This window comes from Salarias fasciatus, chromosome 13 (genome assembly GCF_902148845.1).
Source record: "Salarias fasciatus chromosome 13, fSalaFa1.1, whole genome shotgun sequence".
Lineage (NCBI taxonomy): Eukaryota > Metazoa > Chordata > Actinopteri > Blenniiformes > Blenniidae > Salarias > Salarias fasciatus.
Window position 1 is genome coordinate 25,327,611 of NC_043757.1, and position 20,932 is coordinate 25,348,542.

General features: G+C 44.8%; 2 protein-coding genes across 2 annotated transcripts in view; both read right to left on the reverse strand.

The window, feature by feature from the left end:
• Positions 1–706: 706 nt before the first annotated feature.
• Positions 707–4,575, reverse strand: LOC115399056 (E3 ubiquitin-protein ligase TRIM39-like). Its single transcript, XM_030106201.1, has 2 exons — positions 4,457–4,575; positions 707–3,883 (listed from the first exon to the last, which is right to left on the reverse strand). The coding sequence occupies exon 2, from the start codon at positions 3,872–3,874 to the stop codon at positions 2,234–2,236; it is 1,641 nt and encodes a 546-aa protein (XP_029962061.1). The 5' UTR covers positions 3,875–3,883; positions 4,457–4,575; the 3' UTR covers positions 707–2,233.
• Positions 4,576–5,957: 1,382 nt separating this feature from the next.
• slc24a3 (solute carrier family 24 member 3) overlaps positions 5,958–20,932 on the reverse strand; it is a 69,912-nt gene continuing 54,937 nt past the window's right edge. Inside the window, exons 3-17 of the mRNA XM_030106200.1 lie at positions 19,208–19,284; positions 18,203–18,277; positions 17,910–17,994; positions 17,656–17,759; positions 16,580–16,654; positions 16,331–16,356; positions 15,730–15,783; positions 15,499–15,626; positions 14,689–14,849; positions 14,081–14,324; positions 12,727–12,893; positions 12,435–12,549; positions 11,689–11,801; positions 10,781–10,846; positions 5,958–10,616 (exon numbers count right to left, since the gene is read on the reverse strand). Coding sequence (XP_029962060.1) covers positions 10,470–10,616; positions 10,781–10,846; positions 11,689–11,801; positions 12,435–12,549; positions 12,727–12,893; positions 14,081–14,324; positions 14,689–14,849; positions 15,499–15,626; positions 15,730–15,783; positions 16,331–16,356; positions 16,580–16,654; positions 17,656–17,759; positions 17,910–17,994; positions 18,203–18,277; positions 19,208–19,284 — 1,637 coding nt within the window. The 3' untranslated portion in view covers positions 5,958–10,469. The remainder of the gene's footprint in view (positions 10,617–10,780; positions 10,847–11,688; positions 11,802–12,434; positions 12,550–12,726; positions 12,894–14,080; positions 14,325–14,688; positions 14,850–15,498; positions 15,627–15,729; positions 15,784–16,330; positions 16,357–16,579; positions 16,655–17,655; positions 17,760–17,909; positions 17,995–18,202; positions 18,278–19,207; positions 19,285–20,932) is intronic.

Genomic DNA, 20,932 nt, shown 5'->3' on the forward strand with positions numbered 1-20,932 from the left:
GTACACGCACACTCAGAAACACATGCTCTCTCTCTCTCTCTCTCTCTCTCTCTCTCTCTCTGTCTCTCTCTCTCTCTCATGTACATGTATCCATATAGGCATACAGTATGGTGCTGTCCATGGTGCTAAAACAACATCAACACACCTTTTCCCAAAAATATCGACTCACCATGAGTATAAATGTGAGCTTCCTTTGTCTGAAATAAAGACATAAAAATTAAAAACTTCATGTTGGAAGTCTGACTGAAACACAGACATGTACACCATTGACGTTTTGTTTTAAGTGAACCTGGATTTCTGGACAAAAAGCAAAGCAACTCTGTATTCTTTGATAGTGTTTGACTTCCAGTGTGTGTACAGTGTTTGTGAAGTGTATATGGGAATGTGTGAGACGACACTGCCTCATGATGAACTGATTTCCATGTGTGTGGGTTAGTAGATTGAACTTGTGTTTAATGTGACGCTAAATGACTAAACTCTTGCTGGTGAAAAATTGTGTATTTCACTGTGGAAATACAAAAGGTCCAGCTTTGAAACAAAACGTGGGACTTGACAAAGTGTGTTTGTCTTCAGTGTCAGTGTAGTCAGGGTTACATCCATGAGAGGGAACAACTTCCCTCAGCTCTCATGATTCCAGCACACAGCTGCAAACATTCAGTGTGTGTTGTTGTGTTTCTGTGGAGGTCAAACTCAGGAGGAGTCCAGGTGATCCGAAGGAGCTTTAATTCATCAACTGCAGCCCATGTTTACAACATTCAGCACTTTTTACAAGTAGAATCATCACAAATAACAACAGGATTATCACATAGTTAACAGTTTTCAGTTTGGATCCTCACAGACAGCTGTTATACTTCTTCCAGCAGATTGTGTGAAACTGGATTATAAAATCTCAAAATTGAATTTCCCCTTGAAGAAACCTTGAAGCTGGAGAAGAAAACTAATGTGTTCATGTTGTGACTCTGCAGCTTGAAGACACACAGACTGAAAGATTCCTGCTCATGAAGACATAAAAACACAAGAAAACTCTCCTGATGGAGTCTTCAACCATGAAGGAGCTCTGCCATGAATCAGACTCAGAGGAAACAGGTTGATACTGACTCTGACTGCTCAGTGTTTCCTCTTCTCATCACAGCTTTACTTGTGTTGTTCAAACTAGAGTTGGGCAGTATCCAAATTTTGATACCGTCATACCATCTCCACATTTTATCCCGGTATCCGGTATTACCATGACGAATTAAAAAAATATAACTCGAGGCTCAGACAGCATCACCAAACTGTTGGCTTGTCCCTACACCATTCAGAAACTGAAACCCAACCACTAATAATGAAAGAACAACAACATAATGTGGAAATTATTAACAACTTTTATTAACAACTTTTATTAGCAACAGCTTAAAAAGTGCAAATACAACAAACAATTAACATCCATCCAGTAACCATCCAGAACTGTCTTGCGCAGAATGCGCTCCGCACATATCAATTAAATGAAAATCACAACCTTAACTTTTAATAACAAAAAAGACCAGCTTCTAAAAAGGTGTAAATACAACAGTCAAACAATTAAACTAACCTGACCATCCAGAACAGTTTTTGCGCAGAATGCACCGCGCACACATCAATTAAATTCAATCAGCGTATTGCACAATTTACAAATTGCCTCGGCATTTTACCGGCTCTCTCTTCTCATTAGCTCGGAACCGAAATACTGCCAGTCTGCTGTAGTCCTGTTCTTCTTTGGGACCGGGTCACTTGGTAAGTGACTCGCCATCTTTCTCCCGCTCTCTCTCTCTGTCTCTCTCTCTCTCTCTGTCTCTTGCACTCTCTCGCGCACTGTCACGTGATGACGTCATGTTCATAAACTTCATCAAAAGTCTCCAAAATTAAACTACTGTGGAAGTAAAACTGAAAATTAAACCACATATAAGTGCTGCTGGACAAAGAATCATTTTTAGGCATTGAATACATTCTATTTTAGATTTAATCCTTATCTTCTATATAAGTGCAGTGCCATTTTTTTCAATGACGGTATTGAAACTGATACCGTTGCTTTTGAAAGACATCACCGGTATACCTTATTACTGCCCAACCCCAGTTCAAGCTGTCAGATGAACGTTTCTTTAGGTACAAACTGCTGCTCAATGAAATCAGAGAATCGTTCACCATGAATCACAGTTAATCTGTCACTTTCTCACCACTTTATTCATTGTTGGTGATGTTTAATGATAAAAACAGATCAGACAGTTTGATTGACAGCACAGATGATCAGAGGAGCAGAGTTTTTACCACCATCATTTCGTACGGGACAGAAGAGTGGGAGGAGTTTGTCAGTGAAGCAGCAGCCAGTGAAGGAGTAGATCAGAGCTGCAGCAGCTACATCATAAAAAGAGACCAGACCCTCCTCATAATCCACAAACACCCCCACCTTCTCAGGAGCAGAACTCAGAGAGAGGAAAAGGGGAGGGGTGTCAACAGCAAAGTACTTATTTCCATTTGCCAAACCTATCATCCAGAAACCTTCATCATGTCTCACTGTGATCTCTCCCTTCCTGTTGATGGACTCTTTGCTCACTCCTAAAACCCAGTCAGTCTTTCCTTTAACCTGAACCTCAAAGTAAAATTTACCTGAAGAGAAACTCTGTTTTCCTAAAACAAAACCATGTCTATCAAATCTCTCTGGGTTGTCTGGAAGCTTCTTCCTCACATCACCATGACTCACTTGTTTTCCATCATCAGACAGGATGAGATCAGGATGAGCTGTATCAGGATCAAGAGTCACATCCACTGCAAACTGCTGCTTCCTCTTCAGATCAGCCTCAAACAGCTTCTTCATCTCTTTGCTGAGAGTCTCCTCCAGCTGAGCCACAGCTCTCACCACAGTCCCCTCATATGATGATGGACGGACGCTGACCTGTGTCCAGTCCTTGGTGGGTGGAGCAGCTTTCAGGAAGGAGAAGCCTTGGAGGAGGTGGAGGTGGTCTTCAGAGAGGAAGAGCTGCTCCACCTCTGAGCTCCTCTTCATCAGCTCACAGATCTCCTCTTCCAGATCTCTGATGAGACCTTCAGCATGTTTCTCTCTGGCTTCCTCTTCCTCCTCCATCCTCTCCATCAGCTGCTTCAGGCCTCTCTCAACACACTCCTTCAGAGCAGTGAACACCTCAACACCTTCTGCTTTCTCTCTGTCTGCAGCAGCTTTACTCCTCTTCACACACTCTCTGATCTCCTTGATCTTCACTCGTCTCTCCTGGATCATCTGCTGCATCTCAGCCTCTGTCTTCCTCAGCTCCTTCTTCTTTCCTTCACATTCTTCACTCAGAGGAACAAACTCGTGGTTCCTGTGCTCTAAAACAGTGCACATCATGCAGACACATGTCTGCTCTCTCTGACAGAACAGCTCCAGAGGTTTATGGTGCTTCAGACACATCCTGCCTTCCAGGTTCTCCACAGGCTCCATCAGCTGATGTTTCTTCAGGACTGACACTGTCAGATGAGGCTCCAGATGAGTCTGACAGTAGGAGACCAGGCACACCAGGCAGGACTTGAGGGCCTTCTCTTTGGTTCCAGTGCAGACGTCACAGGGAACTTCTCCTGGTTTGGCAGCTTGTTGCTCTGAGCTGCTGCTGGCTTTGAGTTCAGCTTCACGTCTGAACTGAGAAACCATCTCAGAGAACAAAGTGTTGACGTTGAGTTCAGGTCTTGTTCTGAACTGTTTTTTACACAGGGGACAGTCACAGATGACCTTGGTGTTCCAGTGCTGAGTGATGCACTGGTTGCAGAAGTTGTGTCCACATGGTGTGGAGACTGGATCAGTGAACACTTCCAGACAGATGGAGCACAGAAACTGGTCTTCAGAGAGCAGATTGCTGGCAGCAGACATCTTCACACACTGAGGACATTTATGATAGAAACTGTTAAATATTTTAATTGTGAAGAGTTCCAATTCTTGCCATCATTTAATCTGATCTGGTGTCAATCACTGATCTCTACACTTACTGGATCATACATTCATGTCAGACTGGAAACTGAACCTGTCACTCATTGCTCACTTTGTTCAAGAACAAAGTTCAAGAACTTTGTTCATTAAATTCAGTATTATTTGAATAGCACCAAATACAACACCCTGCTCAGTCCCAAGATCAACCTGACTCATGCCTGTTGCAGAACCTGTTGGTCCAGTTATAATATGTGTGGCATTTTTTGCTTCCCAGACTGTAGAAACCAGGAATATTCAACTTTGTGAACAAGGTACAAAGTGTTCAGATCATTTTTGTCACTAATCATCAGAATCATGTTTATTCACTGTGTACTGTCATATATCATTCATAACTTAAATAATACTTTTGTCTCACACAACCTGAAACAGACCTGAAACGTGGACCTGTCTGACAAAAGAGGATGTTTGTCCACCTTCTTCATCAGTTTCCTGAGAGTCAGTATCAGTGTGATCAGCTGTACTCACCAGTGTCGGAGTCAGTGTCTGAGAAAGTCCAGATGAACTCAGGTTAGATTTCTTCACAGAGAAACTCAGAGATGAGTCTGAACTGCAGCTCTGACTTCAATTTTGACTTTCACTTTCAGTGTGACGTTGGATTTCAGTGTCTCCTCCTCTGCTGCAGCTCTGTTTTTCAGTGTTTGTTTCCTCCATCAGCTTCACACAGTGACATACCTCTGCTGCTCTGATCAGCTCAGTCATTCAGTGGGCCTGTGTCTTCAGGTGGAACCTTCAACTGATGATCCATCACCTCTGTGTCTGACGCTAAAGCAATGCAGTCGTGTCAGAAGCAAGTCAAGACTCCCACTCACGTGTTTGTCAGATCAGGACTCTGCAGAAGTTATTTGTTCAATGATTACCCTGAAAGGAAACTGCACAATCAAAGACGACATCAAGCTTTCCCTTTTGTGGGTGGTACACCCCATGATGAGGTTTATACCATAATCTCCCATCATCAAGTTCAAGTTGTTTGTACAGCATATTTCTTGTCTGAAACATGAGACAAGAGTGCCTTTTACTCTTTGAAAAAGTCTTTCTTCTTCAGCATTTTCCTGCTGAGACTTTCTGTTCTCCACAACAAACTCATGGTTGTATGTTGGGTAATTTGACATTTTTGTCTTTAAGAGGCAGCCCTATGCAATAATGACCTTCAACTTTTTTTTAAAAGTGTCATTAACAGAGCACATGAATTGTACATCCACTCATAACATCTCACTTCTGAAACCTTTTCTGGACAGTCGTGGTTAAACTCTTTCACATACAATGTTTGAATTTCTGAAAATTTCACTACAACCTTCACCTGCCTCTTGCTGATCATATTCGCTGATTGTAGTTTACTAGTTATTGAATGTTATCAATAAAAATTATGAAGATGCCTTCTTTTCTCAAAATAATTACTGCAATGTGATCAACAGAACTGATGGTGACGGTTTTATTAGTCTGCAGTACATTATAGTGGTGATTGAATTTCATCATTCACAAAATCCATTCAAACTACGGAAAAGCCTTTTTTTCTGTGAAGCCAAGTGTTGCAGCAGGAGACAAGTGAAGGTTGTAGTGATTTTGGTGGCATTATGTATATTTTTGTGGTATTTGTCCTCGCTGTTGCAGCATGTTGTAACTTGCAGACGGTCCCTGAACACCGCAGCACTGACATCTGCACATAGAAATCAATATTATTTCTGCTGCGCGACAGACAGATATTGTCCACCTCACAACAACGGGGAACAGTCACCCTTTGTGTTTTAATGACGTTTTGTTAAAGAGTGATTGAGACCGAAAGTCCTGATCTGTGAATATCAGGCCAACTTCACCGGACTCAACAGGTCCGTTTAGTTCCTATTGAGTTATGTGCTCACTAAAAGGACCATGATATAATGCATGTGATGTTAACACAGAGACGCCCACTATGAGTCTACTTAATCTGTTGAAAGTTCATCGAAAAAATACAAAAACTGAGACAGTCATGTAACCTTAAGCATAGACAACTTTATTAATGCTCAAGTAGCAAAATTATCTCTAAAATTACATCTGAAACATCTAAAACACAAAGTAAACCATTCTGCTGAAAAGGTCTTGTGTAGGAAGAGGTAAAGCTTTGACTCGTAGAGAAATGTGTCGTCTGCAAACACTCTGGTTTATTTCATCCCTATGCTGGCAATAACATGCAGTCAGCTAGCATATCCAGTTCAAAGTAAATCCAGTGCCGTCTGAAACCCCTTAGACTCTCATCCCATAGTACATAAAGATTTACCATAAATAATTTATTATACTGAAGTATTTCCATGCGAGCAAACAAAGGACGATAGCATCAGGTTTGTCAAACACGTCAAAACAGAGGGGAGTACGAGGGAGACCTAGGATCTAAGAAAATATATTCGACAGATATACAGCTTGAGACAAAAAATATATAAATACAGTTAGACCTATTTATGTACATATGTACATCAGCAATATATCACTCATGTGAATATCACAAATTATTTAGAAATCTCCTATACAAGATGCCTCATTTGACAACGTGAGAGTCCTTGTGGTGATCCGGCTGGAATCAAAGATCATGTTTAGGTGTCAGGTTTGCACCATCAGTGCTGTGGAGGAAACTAAATCATCTGGAGCCCGAGTTTTCCTTTATTTTTTTTTTAAAGTGCAAGAGAAAGGTATTTTCTGTTGAACTGAAACCAAACGGTCCGGCTCATCCTCATCATGATGATTTCTACATACATACAGATGAGCCTGTTTGTCATGTCCTCATAGTTGGACCTGTCTGTTGGGATCAGTCATAACAGAGACCACGTTAAAGTTTTGAGAGTCCCAGTTTGGCCTGGGCATAGGGTGAACATCTGCACTGGTTCATATTGGAGCCTCGCAGCAGCGGGGTTCCTGGTGTGAACCTGCTGGCTAATGGGGCCTTTCTGTGTGCTGTTTGCATGTTCTTCCCATCTTCCAGCAAAAACTATTCAAACAGTGCGTCAATTCCCATCTAAGCTTAAGTTGTAGTTGAGAAAATGCTTGGAGCAAATTCATGATAAATTCTCCAGTTTGTGTTCATGTTGGTTTCAAGTCGTTTAAAGTGACATTTTAACAACTTTGTCGAAAAATACTTTTTCCCCCCCAAGAAGGAAGAAAAGTAACGTGGCAAAAACAACGTAATTCATGGTAAAACTATTGTATCTGGCAGTGTCTTAGTTTTTGTACAAATTGGAGTCATATTATTGAGACGTGCAGGAAAACCACACACAACACAAACTAGAGATAATCACACTTATTCTTCCTTTAAAAGCAGATTTTTTTTATGTTCAACCCTGAGATCTAATATCAAGTTTAACACTAATATATCTTTTTTTATCTTTCTTTTATCCCCTGTTCAGGTCTGAATTTATTCTCACTCATCTTAAACAAACGATGTTTGTTCCTTTAAATTCCGCCATGAACGATATGTTGGTGGAAGCAGCAACATCTGTGCTGTGATTTAAAGTGAGCGGGATTCCAAACGTTTCCCATCGGACAGACGTTCTCACAGGTGTAACGTCGGCTGATGAGGACATCCAGTATGCGGAGAAGCAGCTGACAGAGTCCGTGTCTGCGGCGGCGGCGCCGCCGGTGCTTCGCTCGTTTGTGCAGCCTGTGAGAAATCCCTTCACAGATTACAACAAGGAGAATTCAGTGGATCTTTGATCTTTAACGTGGCACATTCACACACGTGCCAGCTCGAAGTTATTGCATCGCGTAGGATTGAAACCCTGTTTTCCGGTCATAGCTCAAAGCCTGTGTCTGTCAAATAAATAAATAGAAAGAAACATCGACCACGTCAAGCATCTGTACATTCCAAAGACAGGGTTCTATATTACAGATCAATAAATTAAGTACCTGAAAGAAGGTTTCTTGTTGTTTTAGTAACTGTTTTTCACTAGCGAGGAGAAAACGACACAAAATGAGGATATGTGGAGCGAAGTGAGTGAAAGTCTGAAAGAACTTCTGTCTCTCAGGACTCTTCTTGGAAATCCTCTGGAGGGTTTCACAAAGCACACTGTGCATGCTCTAAAACTGAGGAGGAATCCTAAAGTACCACAATTTAATTTTGGACGAACCTAAACATGAGGCCTTACAAAATACAAGAGATAAAAAATAAAGTGGGAATCCTCCAGCAGAGAGTCCGGCAGTGGGAGGTCCGGCGTCGTGACCCGGCTGCCACCGGCGAAGCGGGATCCACAGCGCCTCCGAGCCGTCTGCAATAATCCATTTGGTCTTTCAGAGGTGAAAAAAGCAGCAGTCTGTTCGCTGTTCTGACTCCAACAACAAGAGAGTAGAACAAAAACAAGTAGAAAAAACCCCCAGACATTAGATTCTTGAACCACGATCCCGACGCAGCCCTGCTTCATCTTACAAGGACGATCTCCTCATAATCAGCACACATCATCCGAAGCTCCTCAGTGCAACCAGGACTTCCTGTGTTTCACATCCACACACAGGACGACGCCTCCGGTCCGAAGAAGAAGAAGAAAGATAAAACACCCTCAGAGGAAATTGTTGTGCTTGTTTTTTGTACATGTTTTCTTCCCAGTCGGTCTTCGGCGTTTGTCTGACCTCCAGAGGAGAAATGTGCGCATAATGTTAATAAATAATAAATAGGACATCTTGTGGGGGGTATTTACAGAGGAGGGCTATTTACAAAATAAATCCACTCTTTTATAAAGCTATTGAATGTAAAACACGTAAGCTACAACCGACCGTGAGCACAGTTAGAAAAGGTGACGATCATATAATGCCCTGGTTCCATGAACAGCAGCGCGAATCAATAGACAGGTTATGAAACGTGGTTCAGTCTGCCTCTCAGTCACAAACACAGAGAAACCCCATCCTGCCGATTCAGGCCCCCGTTTACACGACAACGCTCCAGGTGAAAGGCACCGGTTGTGCTGCGTTTACGTTTCAGAAACATCGTGTTAGCGGGAGGAAACACTTTAATATGGAAGCTGATTGTTAGCATGTTTGCATTCAACAGGCTCATCTTCCACATCCTGCAAGAATAAATGGGAGGAATTCACGCGGACAGATTCATGTACAACGTGCAATGTCGAAAGGTTGTTTTGTTTACGACTGCATCATTAGTGAAGGAGCTAAAAAAGCTCCTTCACTTTGTTTGCTTGTTTTGTTTTAGGTTTTTCTTGTGTTATTTGTGTTGTGCTTTAAATGTCTGTTTCTTAAAATGGAAAATTAACAAAAACTGTGAAAAAAAAAAATTAGTGAAGGAGCTGACTGACTCCTCAGCTGGCCCACCGTGACTTTTATTGGCCAATATATTTCGAGTCTGTTTGGTTTTTTAATTCAATCTCTATTGTGCTTCAGACATGCTCCAGAGTCAAACTCTGTAAAGCTCTGAAAGAAAAGTCTGGAAGTGACTCAGAGCATAAAGTAAAGCCCAGCGGAGACGCCGTGGACGGAGCTCAGAGACGTTCAGAGAATCAGGACTTCAGGGGGAACGTTCTCCTGAAGGTGGAGAAGCTACAACTGAGGTTCTCGGTGCTGAAGCGGGTGAAAACCGCTTCGCCTCCTTTTTCCAGAGTGAGTGTTCAATATCATCTTTAAATAGTTTGTGAGGCTTCACATCAAAGCAGTGCTTCATACATCAATAAGAAACCTTTTTCCTTCCTCACGAGAGGACCTTTAAATCCAGTGACTCTTTATATAATAAAATGATGTTGTTGTATTGTTGAGCAGCAAACAGTAGATGATGAGACTAGATTATGTTTCGTTTGGTCATTTTATCTTGACTTTTGTGTTCCTGACTTCTGTCCAGTATCTTCCGAGTATGAAACAGTTCAAGATTCAAATCTAAACAGGGATGACAACATTGTGAATTGTTTTTGCATTGATGAAAAGGAAAAATGTTGCACAGATTGAGTCTGTTATTGTGTGTATTTCTCTCTGTTTGTGACTTGGAGACAGTAAAGATCACGTTGAATGACCAACTGATCCACAAACCTGGGACATTTTTCAGTATTCACAGACTTGTTTCTCGCCACTGGGTGGAGACATTGAGCCTGAAAACGTCCCTCAGCAGACTTCAGTCTGGGCCTGCCATGGCAGTGAAAAATAATCTCATCTAATCCCGCTAATCGGCATAACCGATCTCATTCTCAGACAAACACGAATAAAAACTGTGTCTAAAACACTTCAACAAGTCTGCTGTCCTACAGCACGAAGAACTACAGCCCCCCCGCCCCCTTTAAATCATTGCTTTAATCATTATTACTCTCATCTAGAAGATCTAAAAGACCCAACCTTCCTGTCGGGGAAGGGTTAGCAGCTAGGAAACATTACACGGAAATACAGAGACGGTTCAAAAAACGAGGTCCTCCAGTCAGAAAGAAGCAGTAGTCTGACAGCTCTGTGTGTGTTGGAGTGTGTGTGTGTGTGTGTGTGTGTGTGTGTGTGTGTGTGTGTCTGTGTGTGTGTCTGTGTGTGCGTCGTCGTCTCATCAATCCCGACAGGTGGGCAGGTTGACGAAGGTGAAGATGTTGTACTCGATGAGGCAGGAGAAGCACAGGAAGACGGAGTAGAGCAGGAGACACATGAGACCCAGGCGTCTGTCCAGCGTCCACTTGTTGAGATGAACTCCCAGAACCTGAGCGGAGGCCGCGGATCGTTAGAGCTCAGTTTGAAGACACTCAACAATAAAAACTACTGGTTATCCAGATATTAATCTGTGCGGACTGGATTACGACTGGATCTGGACTCATTTGCGTTTGTAAGATCTCGCAGTTTGACACGCCGGGTTTGCAGACTCACCGTCATAAACACAGACGCCAGCAGCAGCCCCACGGAGAAGATGAGACCTTTGCTGTTCAGTTTGATCTGCGGGAGGAATACGTTGCATGAGTTACCACAAATTTTATTCATTTTCTTTTTTTTAGTTTTGGTGCAAATTTGATCAAATCTATTAGAAAGACCTGAAATCTCTGTCAGATCAAAGCCTTTATCTAACTTTTAGCAACAAACGTGAGATTTTATGGAAAAACAGTCAGTCAAAGCCACTTTCCTCAGAATGACATGGAGCCACTAATCTGAACAGAGCTTACATTTAGAGCTGCTGGAGCATTTTCTAGTGAAGCTGCTGAAGGTTTACGCTGCTGAGAGGTCTACACTCAGTTTCCTTCCTTTCTGACTCATCTTGTTTCACTATTCATTGTCTCTCTCTCTCTGGAGCCGATTATGGCAAAATACTGAACCACTCCTAGATTTAATTGTCGCATTTGTGATGTTAACCTGAAAATTTAAAATCCCGTTTTGAGAATATGTCACAAAATGTCCCGTGTAAGCATGAGGAAGCTTTACAGAGAGGCAGTTCCTGAAGCAGACCTCGGCCTCGGATCAGAGGTGACTGAAGGAGCAGTGGAAGTTGACCCCAGATATCCAGTCTGATGGCTAACGGGAGAAATCTGACCTCCCTGGAATTTGGAAATCTCCCTTCAAGACTTGATTTCGCTTCTCTTTGATTCTACTCTGTCACTGTCATGAGAAAAGATGGCTTTTGTGAATCTTTGCCAATAAATTAGCAGTGCACTGACAAAAGCAAAGGAAAAAGAAAAACTTTTTTGAAGGCCCTCTGAATGAGTCACTTTCGGCTGCGACAGAATGCGACATGCTTGACACTAAGAAGCGGCGGCACCACTGAGGAGGAGCGGCGTGATACTCACATCAGAGCCATAGTTGATGGCCAGGGTCTTCAGGGCCCAGGGGAGGCCCAGGCCCACCAGGATGTCAAACACGTTACTGCCGATGGAGTTGGACACCGCCATGTCTCCCATTCCTGAGCGGAGAGGGACGTGTGAAAGGGCAAAGTGGAACAGGAAAGGAATCATTTAAGAAAAAAAAAGCACATTTCTGGATCAGCTGCATGTTTTCATAAAAGCTGCCGTCACAGTTTGGATTCAATGGTAACGTCTAGGGACGCACGGGGTCTGATGCTGCACGGGGAACTGGTCAAAACTTCCTGAAACAACTCGGCGAAGCGAGGCAGAGCATCTTCCAGCAGACGGAGGTTTCCCTGTGGCAGTGTAGCAGCTTTCTGCGGTCGTACAGTGACATCTAGTGGTCACAGATCGTATATCCTAATATATAAGTCGCTGGTTTGAATAAGTTGCAAGATGTGTCAAAACGAAACATCAAAGCCGTAAAGAGAGAGAGTGGCCACAAAGCAGAACACACACACGCAAAAAGACAGAGCAGGTAAATATTTGATGATGGGTGCAAGAATAAACGCAGATGAAAGGGTGGAGGCAGGAACCCCGTCGGCCTGTCTTCTCTCTCTCTTCTTTCATAGCTTGGCCACCGGGACGTGATCTTTCCTCCGCCCACCCGTCCCTCTGTGACCTCCCCGTCTCCCCGTCTCTTTAATCGCTCATTCACTTTGGTTCTGGTCCCCCCCCCCACCCCGGGTTACCTTGACGCGCCACGATGAGGCTGGCCATGCAGTCGGGGACGCTGGTGCCGGCTGCCAGGAAGGTGATGCCCATGATGACGTCCGGAATGCCGAGCGTGAAGCCGATCACCGTGACCTGACGGACACACCAGCACACACCACACGGTTACCCCTCCTGCCGGCTCGGCAGCTCGGACCGGGTGGAGATGAACGACGGAGGAACACAGCGCGAGGCGGATCTGAACTGCAATCATCACTTGCACTGCCCTCTACTGGATGCACGGATCAACAGCCACACCCGCCGTCCACTTACCATCCAGACCATGATGTAGGAGAAGCCGGCGATCCACAGGGTGGAGGACACGAAGGACAGCATGAAGTAGTTCTCCCAGCGGGGCTTGGAGCAGTTGGGGACGGTGAAGTAGAGCAGCAGACACAGAGGCCAGGCGATCAGCCACTTCAGCTTGTTGAACGCCCCGCCTACACACAGCGCAGGAGATCACACAGTGAGGCCTCAAAACGTCGGTGAAAATACATTGTCTAAACAGGATAGGAACGGGTCAAATGCTCCTGAATGCTTTATAACTAATACTGAAGAATTGACTAATTGAAAGGCAGAATGTATTACTGTTTTTGAACCAGTTCATAGAGGTGTCAGAGCTGCAACGACACAGAAACCAACCCTGAATTTCAACCCTGATTTCTTCCAAATTGGACTTCCTGTGAAGCCTGTTTGTGTTGTTAAATTTAATTTCTTTTTTTAGAGCGGCTGTTTGTCTATGATGCGGCGCTCGATTTAGACAGTCGCCATCTGCGACTAAAAATCAAAACAAACACTCAGTTCGGCAATGAAATACTTCGTTTTAGGCTCCAAATCCCAGTTTTAGGTGAAAATCGATTCTTCAGCAGATGGGAAACTGTCATTTGTTAAAGGTGCTGTAGGCAGGATTTTGCTAGTCAGAGCTAATTTTTCTGTGTTTTCTTTGGATTAAATGTTAGAGTATCCATTGATAATCCTTTAGGAGTGTAGAATAAATGTACTGCCGCGAGGGCGCAGCGTTTCCATCTGTCTCTGTTCGAAGCTGAAAAGGAATCTCGACAGCTCCAGGTATCTTTGACCAATCAGAAGAGCCCCTGAGGCTCTAACCATGATTGGTTGAGGGGCGTTCGTCGCACATTCTTGTGGGAGGGGCTTAGCTTGCGTAAGGGCGTGATGTCAGAGAAAACAGGACAGGATTGGCTGTGCTGGGTTTCAAATGGCCATCTTAGATGGGTCAAATCAGATGCCGAATCCTGCCTACAGCACCTTTAAGGATGAAGTAATTTTACTGTTTTAACGTGAGCTTCTGCAGAGGTCGAGATTTGTCCTGGTAGTTTACTGAGTTTTGATGTTGTGTTTGGGCTGGAAAATCCAATCTGTATTCAGATCTGGCAACCCTGAAGAGGAGGCGTTGGATTTATTGCTACGGCTCGCTGAAACATGGTCGTTCAACTGGTTTGAGCCGGAATGTGACCCAGAAGAAAGGCTGCTGAAGATGGTCAAACAGTCAAACATATTGTGTCTGTATATGTCACTTTGATGACAAGTAGCTAATGCTAGCTCCCGCCGTTACGGTTTTTGACGTTATTTGTTCAGTATTTCGGTACAGCAGAGCTCCAGCAGGTACCTGGACACTGGAAGGGCACGAAGGGCCCCTCGTCTTCCTCCTCCTCCTCCTCCTCCTCGTCGTTCTCGTTGTTCTCGTTGTCCTCGTTCTCCGTCTCGTTGCCCGCCTCCCGGTCGTCGTGGCGGACCTTGACGGCCCTCTCGGCCCTGGACAGCCCGTTTTCCACGCCCTGCCGGCCCCCCGCTTTGGCGGGAACCTCGGAGTCGCCGTTGGTCAGGGTCCGGGTGTTGATGAGGCGTTGTCTCTGCGAGACGCCAGCGAGACACACAACCGCACAGACACACAACCTGCGATGAGGCAGAGACCTCCACTGGCAGAAGCATTCTAACAGCTGGATCCTTTAAACCCACAAAATCATAAAAATGCAGTAGAGGCTTGAAATATCTTTCCTTTTCCTTTCATTTCAGTGAAAGTCTTACAAAAGATTTGGAAAGAGGAGCTTATGTCATTCTCAGACAGGCCGGTTTTCATTGGCGGAGCTGATTGGTAGTCCGAGGCCTCGGCGGGGCTCCAGATTACCTCTTAAAGAGGCTGTCTGGAATGATTTCCCCTCTGAGAACAAGCCGCCCGCTCTATTTTGATTCCAATCAGGAGGCGGCGGCCCTCACCTCGGTGATGAGCATCCGGGAGGCCATGGTGAGCCGGGTGCGGGGCGAGAAGTGGCTGGTGATCATGATCCTCATGCCGGCCTCGGAGAAGGACAGCTGGTGCGGGTACGCAGACAGCAGCTCGTCCACCATCAGCACCGACGGCTTCCTGTGGTGATTCGCTGCACGACATACGAGAACGCGTTACGACTGCCACCAGCTCTTCATGTACGAACACACACATCGGAACTTAGAAATATCGGTCTTATATTTTAAAATCGGAACAAAACGGCAGGAATAAATAAATGAATTCAAAATACGGAGACCAAAAATAGAGAATCCAACAGGAAAAATGGTGAAAATAACCAAAACTAAATATCAAATTAGTGCATGAAGACAAAACAAAATGTCACAAATGCAGAATAAAATATCAAAAATAAAGATAAAACGTAAAGGACGACATCAACACAATGCAAAATGTGGGAGAAAAAGTTGAGAAGCAAGTAAATAATGATTAATAAATACAGTAAATCACAGGAGAAATGAGGGAAAATGTCAAGGTGTGAGTAAAGAGTGAAGTTCTGAAAGAGTGGAGAGGAAAGCCAGAATGTTTATGGAAAAGTTCAACATATGAGAAAAGAAGATGAATATTGAGAATAACAATAAATGTTCAAATAAGCTCCGCCCACAATGTGACGGTGCGCCTCAGGCGTTACTAGGAAAGCTGCTAAATTCGAGTGTACTGTATTGTTGTTGCGATCGTGACCCGTCGCGTCCGCTGCATCGAGGTTTTGCGTTCTGTGAACGCCCAGCATGACCGCCGCTCGGTACCTTTCTTCAGCAGGACCGCCGTGGCGTCGCAGCCGTCGTCCAGTTCGGCGTTGCTGGCCGCGCCGTTCCTCAGGCTGGACGAGTTCTTCTTCTGCCGCTCCAGGAAGCGGACCACATGCGAGTTCAGTCTGAAACGGAGAAACTTCCCTGTAGTCCTCTGAGAGGAAACACAATCACCTTTCTGAGGAAGCAGCTTTCACCTCTAAACCGCTTCCTCTGAATCATACTCACTTCATGATCAAAATGTAGACGAAGTACATCAGAATGAGCGTGAGCGCCTCCCACCTGGAAAACACAGCAGGTTCTGAGTCACTGACTCTCCATATGGACATCATGTTCTTTCATAACTGAACAGCTTTGGTGGAATCAACATTCTGGTCACTAACGTTTGCTCCAAAGAGTGACTTGTGACAGAAAACACTCCAGGAGCTGCTGTCTAAACCTGCCCAGCAAGCTAGCATTAGCCAAAAACGTATGTTTCCTGAACAAAACCTTCTGACCCAAATCATGAAGGAAGTCCTGCCGGAGGTACCGTTAGCATTAGCATTAGCATGGATCCACAAGAGCTGTGAAGCATTTTATACTTTTTTTAGCAGTTAGCTTCCTTTCTTAATCCTGTCTGCATGTTGACGCTTCATCTGAGATCACTTCCTGTTGTTTCTTTTTGTTATTTTTAATTCTTAAATGCAAATCTTTCTGGAAGTGTCAACATCCAGATTATAGAGCATCTTCCTCCTCTAACATCCAGATTATAGAGCATCTTCCTCCCACTACTTAATGTAACTTTAATTTACGTCCAGATTATCGAATATCTCCATCAAAAATGACTTACCACACTACTTTTTCATCATATATGAACTGAAAAATAGAAAAGAAAAGAAGAATACAAGTTAAAATTCAAACTGCTCATGAATTACACATGCTTTATAATTGACAACATGTAAATAAACCACATACCCTGACAGGATATGTCGTTCATACACTTGTCATACTCATTAAATGCACAGAGAAACCTAAATGTGCGCCGATCGTGTTGCTCATGAGGCTTCAGACTGTTCGCAGTGTTCAAACAGGCATTTACCACTATGAGAGCAGAGATGGCCAGGGTGTAGTACGTGGAGTCTCTGAGCAGAGGCCAGCAGGAGAGGCGGATCGCCTGGACGAGAGAGAGAGAGAGAGAGAGAGAGAGAGAGAGAGAGAGAGAGAGAGTGAGAGAGAGAGAGAGTGAGAGAGAGGGAGAGAGAGAGAGAGAGAGAGAGAGAGAGAGAGAGAGAGAAACATGTTACGATGCAAAAAGTTTTTCTCCTGTTGAGTAACACATGCCACAAACTGCTGTGCTCCACCAACAAGATAAACCAAGCAGCGTGTGTGTGTGTGTGTGTGTGTGTGTGTGTGTGCGCGCATTACGTAATGTGTAATCTAAATCGGAAAAAAAAACCATGTTCAAGTATGTTTGATGTTTCCTGGTGGGATTACAGAAGGGGACAGATATGATTTTTTGATGCGGGCTTCTCATCCGAGCCCGTGAATGCTGATGTGTCCGATTCTTTTTGTTCCTGGCTGGAACACTCTTGGGAATGCAAATGCTGGTGACTCATGTCCCGATGCGCGCACTTCTATATTTAATCTGGCGTTTTTGAGTGTGCTGGTTCGTCCGGGTTGTCAAGTTTGCTAACTTTAAAAAAAAAAAAATGTTGTGCCTGAAATACAAACTACACAGAGAAAGGATGTGTGAGAGGGCCGGGAGATTTCTGTGGAGACACAGAAACACTGGATAAATGCCAAAATGATGCGTCTTCACTTGAAACATGGACGTGTAAACACGGCCTGAAGCTCCAGTTGAGAGTCTGTTTTCTAACCCTACCTTTTTCATCATCAGGTCATAATAAAGCTTAATCTAATGAGTCCACCATGACAGGATGCAATTTTCAGTTTGGACAATATGACATGCCTGCTAGATATTTACTTAAAATTAATAAAAAACATTGTTTTTCAGCCATCTTCTTATGCCAAAGAGTTTTTTTTTGCATCTCAAACATCCTGTAAACCTTCACCTGGATTTGAATTTTCTACTGCGTCATCTTGAAGAGACCGAACGGCGTCTTCCTTCAGGTATGAGAGCGTTTCTGATTCATCCGGATGTGTGTTGTTCTGTACCTGCACGGCGAATATCCCGCACACTCCGATAATGCAGAGGATGTTGAAGACGGCGGAGCCCACGATGGTGCCGACCCCGACGTCGCCCTTGGTGATGAACACCCCTGTACGGCGGCGGGAGGAGAGAGCGGCGGAAATGACATGTGGCAAGCGATCTGTCCCCATTTCACAAACAAATCCCGACGCTGGTTTGGTGGACGGACAAACAGTGTGGAAGCACTTGGTGTGTGTGTGTGTGTGTGTGTGTGCCTCACCAATGACAGAGGTGAACAGTTCAGGCGCTGAGCTGCCCGCTGCCATGAAGGTCGCCCCCGCCACATCCTCGCTGAGGTGAAGGCGCTGGTGGACACAGAGCGAGAAGGACCGAGGTTTTCTCAACAGGAACCGTACACAACGCCGCCATGTTCAGGCTTTCTTCAGCTGATGCAGGAAAGCAGCAGGCAAAAGACTAACGTGTGTTGTGTTTCCGGAGGTTTTGCGTAGCCTTTTCCTCTCGACCATAAATCAGGCCTCAGCTCCGTGAGAGAGAGCGCTGGCGTGTTCTTACCTCGCAGATCTTCTCCAGCGAGGGGACGAAGTAGTCGTCGCACACCAGAGCCAGAGCGTAGAACATGTAGACGGCCTGCCGGACACAAACGACATGCATCACCTCCGCAAACCGATATGCACCAAGAACATCCTCTCATCCAATCAGCTGACTGACCCCAAAATGCTCTGTGACATCATCAGTTTGTGAGCTGGACTTTCCCTCAAATGAACTGTGTAGACTCGGGATTTGTCCCCGGTCCCCGGACCCAGCGACGGGTCGTCAGGAGATGGAACACACTGCTGCAGCCGCTCCTCTAAAACCAGTGCACCAAGCTCATTTCTTGGTTCTTCGGCTCAGAAATGACGGCTCGTATTCTCACAATATGTTCAGTGTGACTGTTGTGTAGAGTATTGATTTGAGTGCTAGCTTCTGGATCGACTGAACTTCATGAATCTTGATATTTGGTCATTTTGTTGGTGTCAGAGTTGCGTTGGCAGCATATCTTCTTGTAGTCAAAGTTTTCCATTTTAATTTGACATGTTGCAAAATATGACTAACAGGACTGCAAGATGTATCGTAAACTTAACGCTATCGCAACACAGGTATCGCAAAAGACTAACTTAGCTGTGATAAAGGTTATTCCTATTCACTGAGCGTGTGTTGTGACAATAGATCAGATTTCATTTCGCTACAGGGAACAACAGGCCAGGGGAAAGAACAAAAAGCTCTGTGGCAACTGCAGATATGAAAGAACAAAGGAGAAAAACAAAGATAGCCAAGTCTGATTAGCTAGTTTAGCTAACATTGTTTTGGCTACAATCGCTATGTTTTTATATGATGAGTTCATTGCTGTGTTCCTACAGTCTGTGCATAACCTGGGGGGTTGAAAGACAAAATCACTGCATTGACAGCAATGTCTTTCTCATCCTGATGTCTCTTTTTGCCAAAGCTTCTCTGATTTACGGCGGCGCATCGTTAATCCAGGGAACACATGTGACAGGTGTCGAACACGCCGACACTCACACACAGGACGTGGAGGCCCACCGCTCCCTCGATGCGCTCCTGCTCGGTGAAGTAATCCCTGGGGAACTCGTGGATTGCTGCAGAGCGAGACAGAGGCAGAAAACAAAGTGAGAGGAGGCAAAATGCAAATGATTAAATATGAAGAGCAGGTCGAAGGAAGCATCCACGAGGAACTCCTGCAGCGTCCGAGCAGCAAACACACCCATGGATTAAATCTCCAACAGGATCTGCTGGGCTTCATGTGGAAAACATGTGGGAAAAAAACTTAATCTTCATTTGTCTTGATGTTTTTAAACTTTTTCTAGAGCTGCCTCTGCCTGTTAGCGATTTTCAGTCAAACGTCAGGGAAGAATCCCCGAATGCCAGTTTGGAGTAAACATCCCCCGGCAGGAGAAGACAAAGACATGAAGAAGCCAGCGCGCACAAACAGACGCAGATTTTATCTGTTTTCCATTTTAGAGTGACTTTCTGTTTACTTTCGCTCCCATCTCTAAATGCTGGTCGGTGATTGGTTGTGGTGGATGTTTGTATTTGGCGTTGTGGAGTTGTGGGGGCGTGACGAAACACCAGCCCCGCGGTGTGGATGTGCACGGCGTGCCGCCGCCCTGAGTGAGATATCGCCGCCACGCGGCTCAGCCTTCACCGCCTTGACCCGACGGAGGTGACGGCAGGAATCCACCCCCGCCAATCACAACGTGCCAAAAATATGCCCCCAACCTCATCCACAGCCATCATGTGCGTTTCCTGTTGAACATGAGACCGCATGCGAGCTATAAATAGCTCCGGCCCACTGCGGCTCTGCCTGTCTGTGTGTGTATTCCAGATTTGCTTGGCTTGCTCTGCTTGAATACTATCTGTGCGCCCTGAGCAATGCGCGCGCGTGCTGTTTTCATGCAGTGTGTGTGTGTGTGTGTGTGTGTGTGTGTGTGTGTGTGTGTGTGTGTGTGTGTGTGTGTGTGTGTGTGTGCCCTTGTGTAATGTGAAGGCAGCCCAATGCACAGTGACATTCTCCCTCTCAACAGCCGAGAGCCTGTGAGTCAGCCGGCTTCGGCTTCAGCCCGCCCTGTGTGGCCCAAACACAACACAGGCCCGTCTGCTCATCCGAAGTGACAGGAGAGAGAGAGAGAGAGAGAGAGAGAGACAGAGAGAGAGAGAGAGAGAGAGAGAGAGAGAGAGAGGGGAAACAAAGATACCTGAAATGATGCGCAGCTGCCAGGAAAAAAAATCGTAGAAAAAAGAGCAAATTTAACCAGAAAATCAAGGTTCGAGCAGTAAATGTTACACATCCAGTGTGCTGCCTTTATTTTAAGATCATTCTTGCATATTGTGCTAACTCCCATTTGCTATGGCAGACAGCTGCTGTTCATGCTACGACTCGATCTGCTCAGCGTAACAAGAAAATACTCTCCATTACCATCTTCCATCGCGGAGCGCCACCAATGCCCCGAACCACATCTGATTTATCATCATTACCATTATGACAGGGAATGGATGAAAACATCACGGCTGCTGCCGCTTAAACCAACAAATCTAAGCTCCACCAACGCTGGTTAATGCGTCAAATATCTGGATTTAAAACAATCTGTGGACCTGACTGGCATCACAACAAAGTGGAAACACAGTCCAGCTGTGGTCGCTTTGGTTCACTTATCAGTAACGCGAGTGGAAACAACCCAGTAAACCAGTCTAACAATGATTCCAGAGATAATCAGACATGTGGCCGGT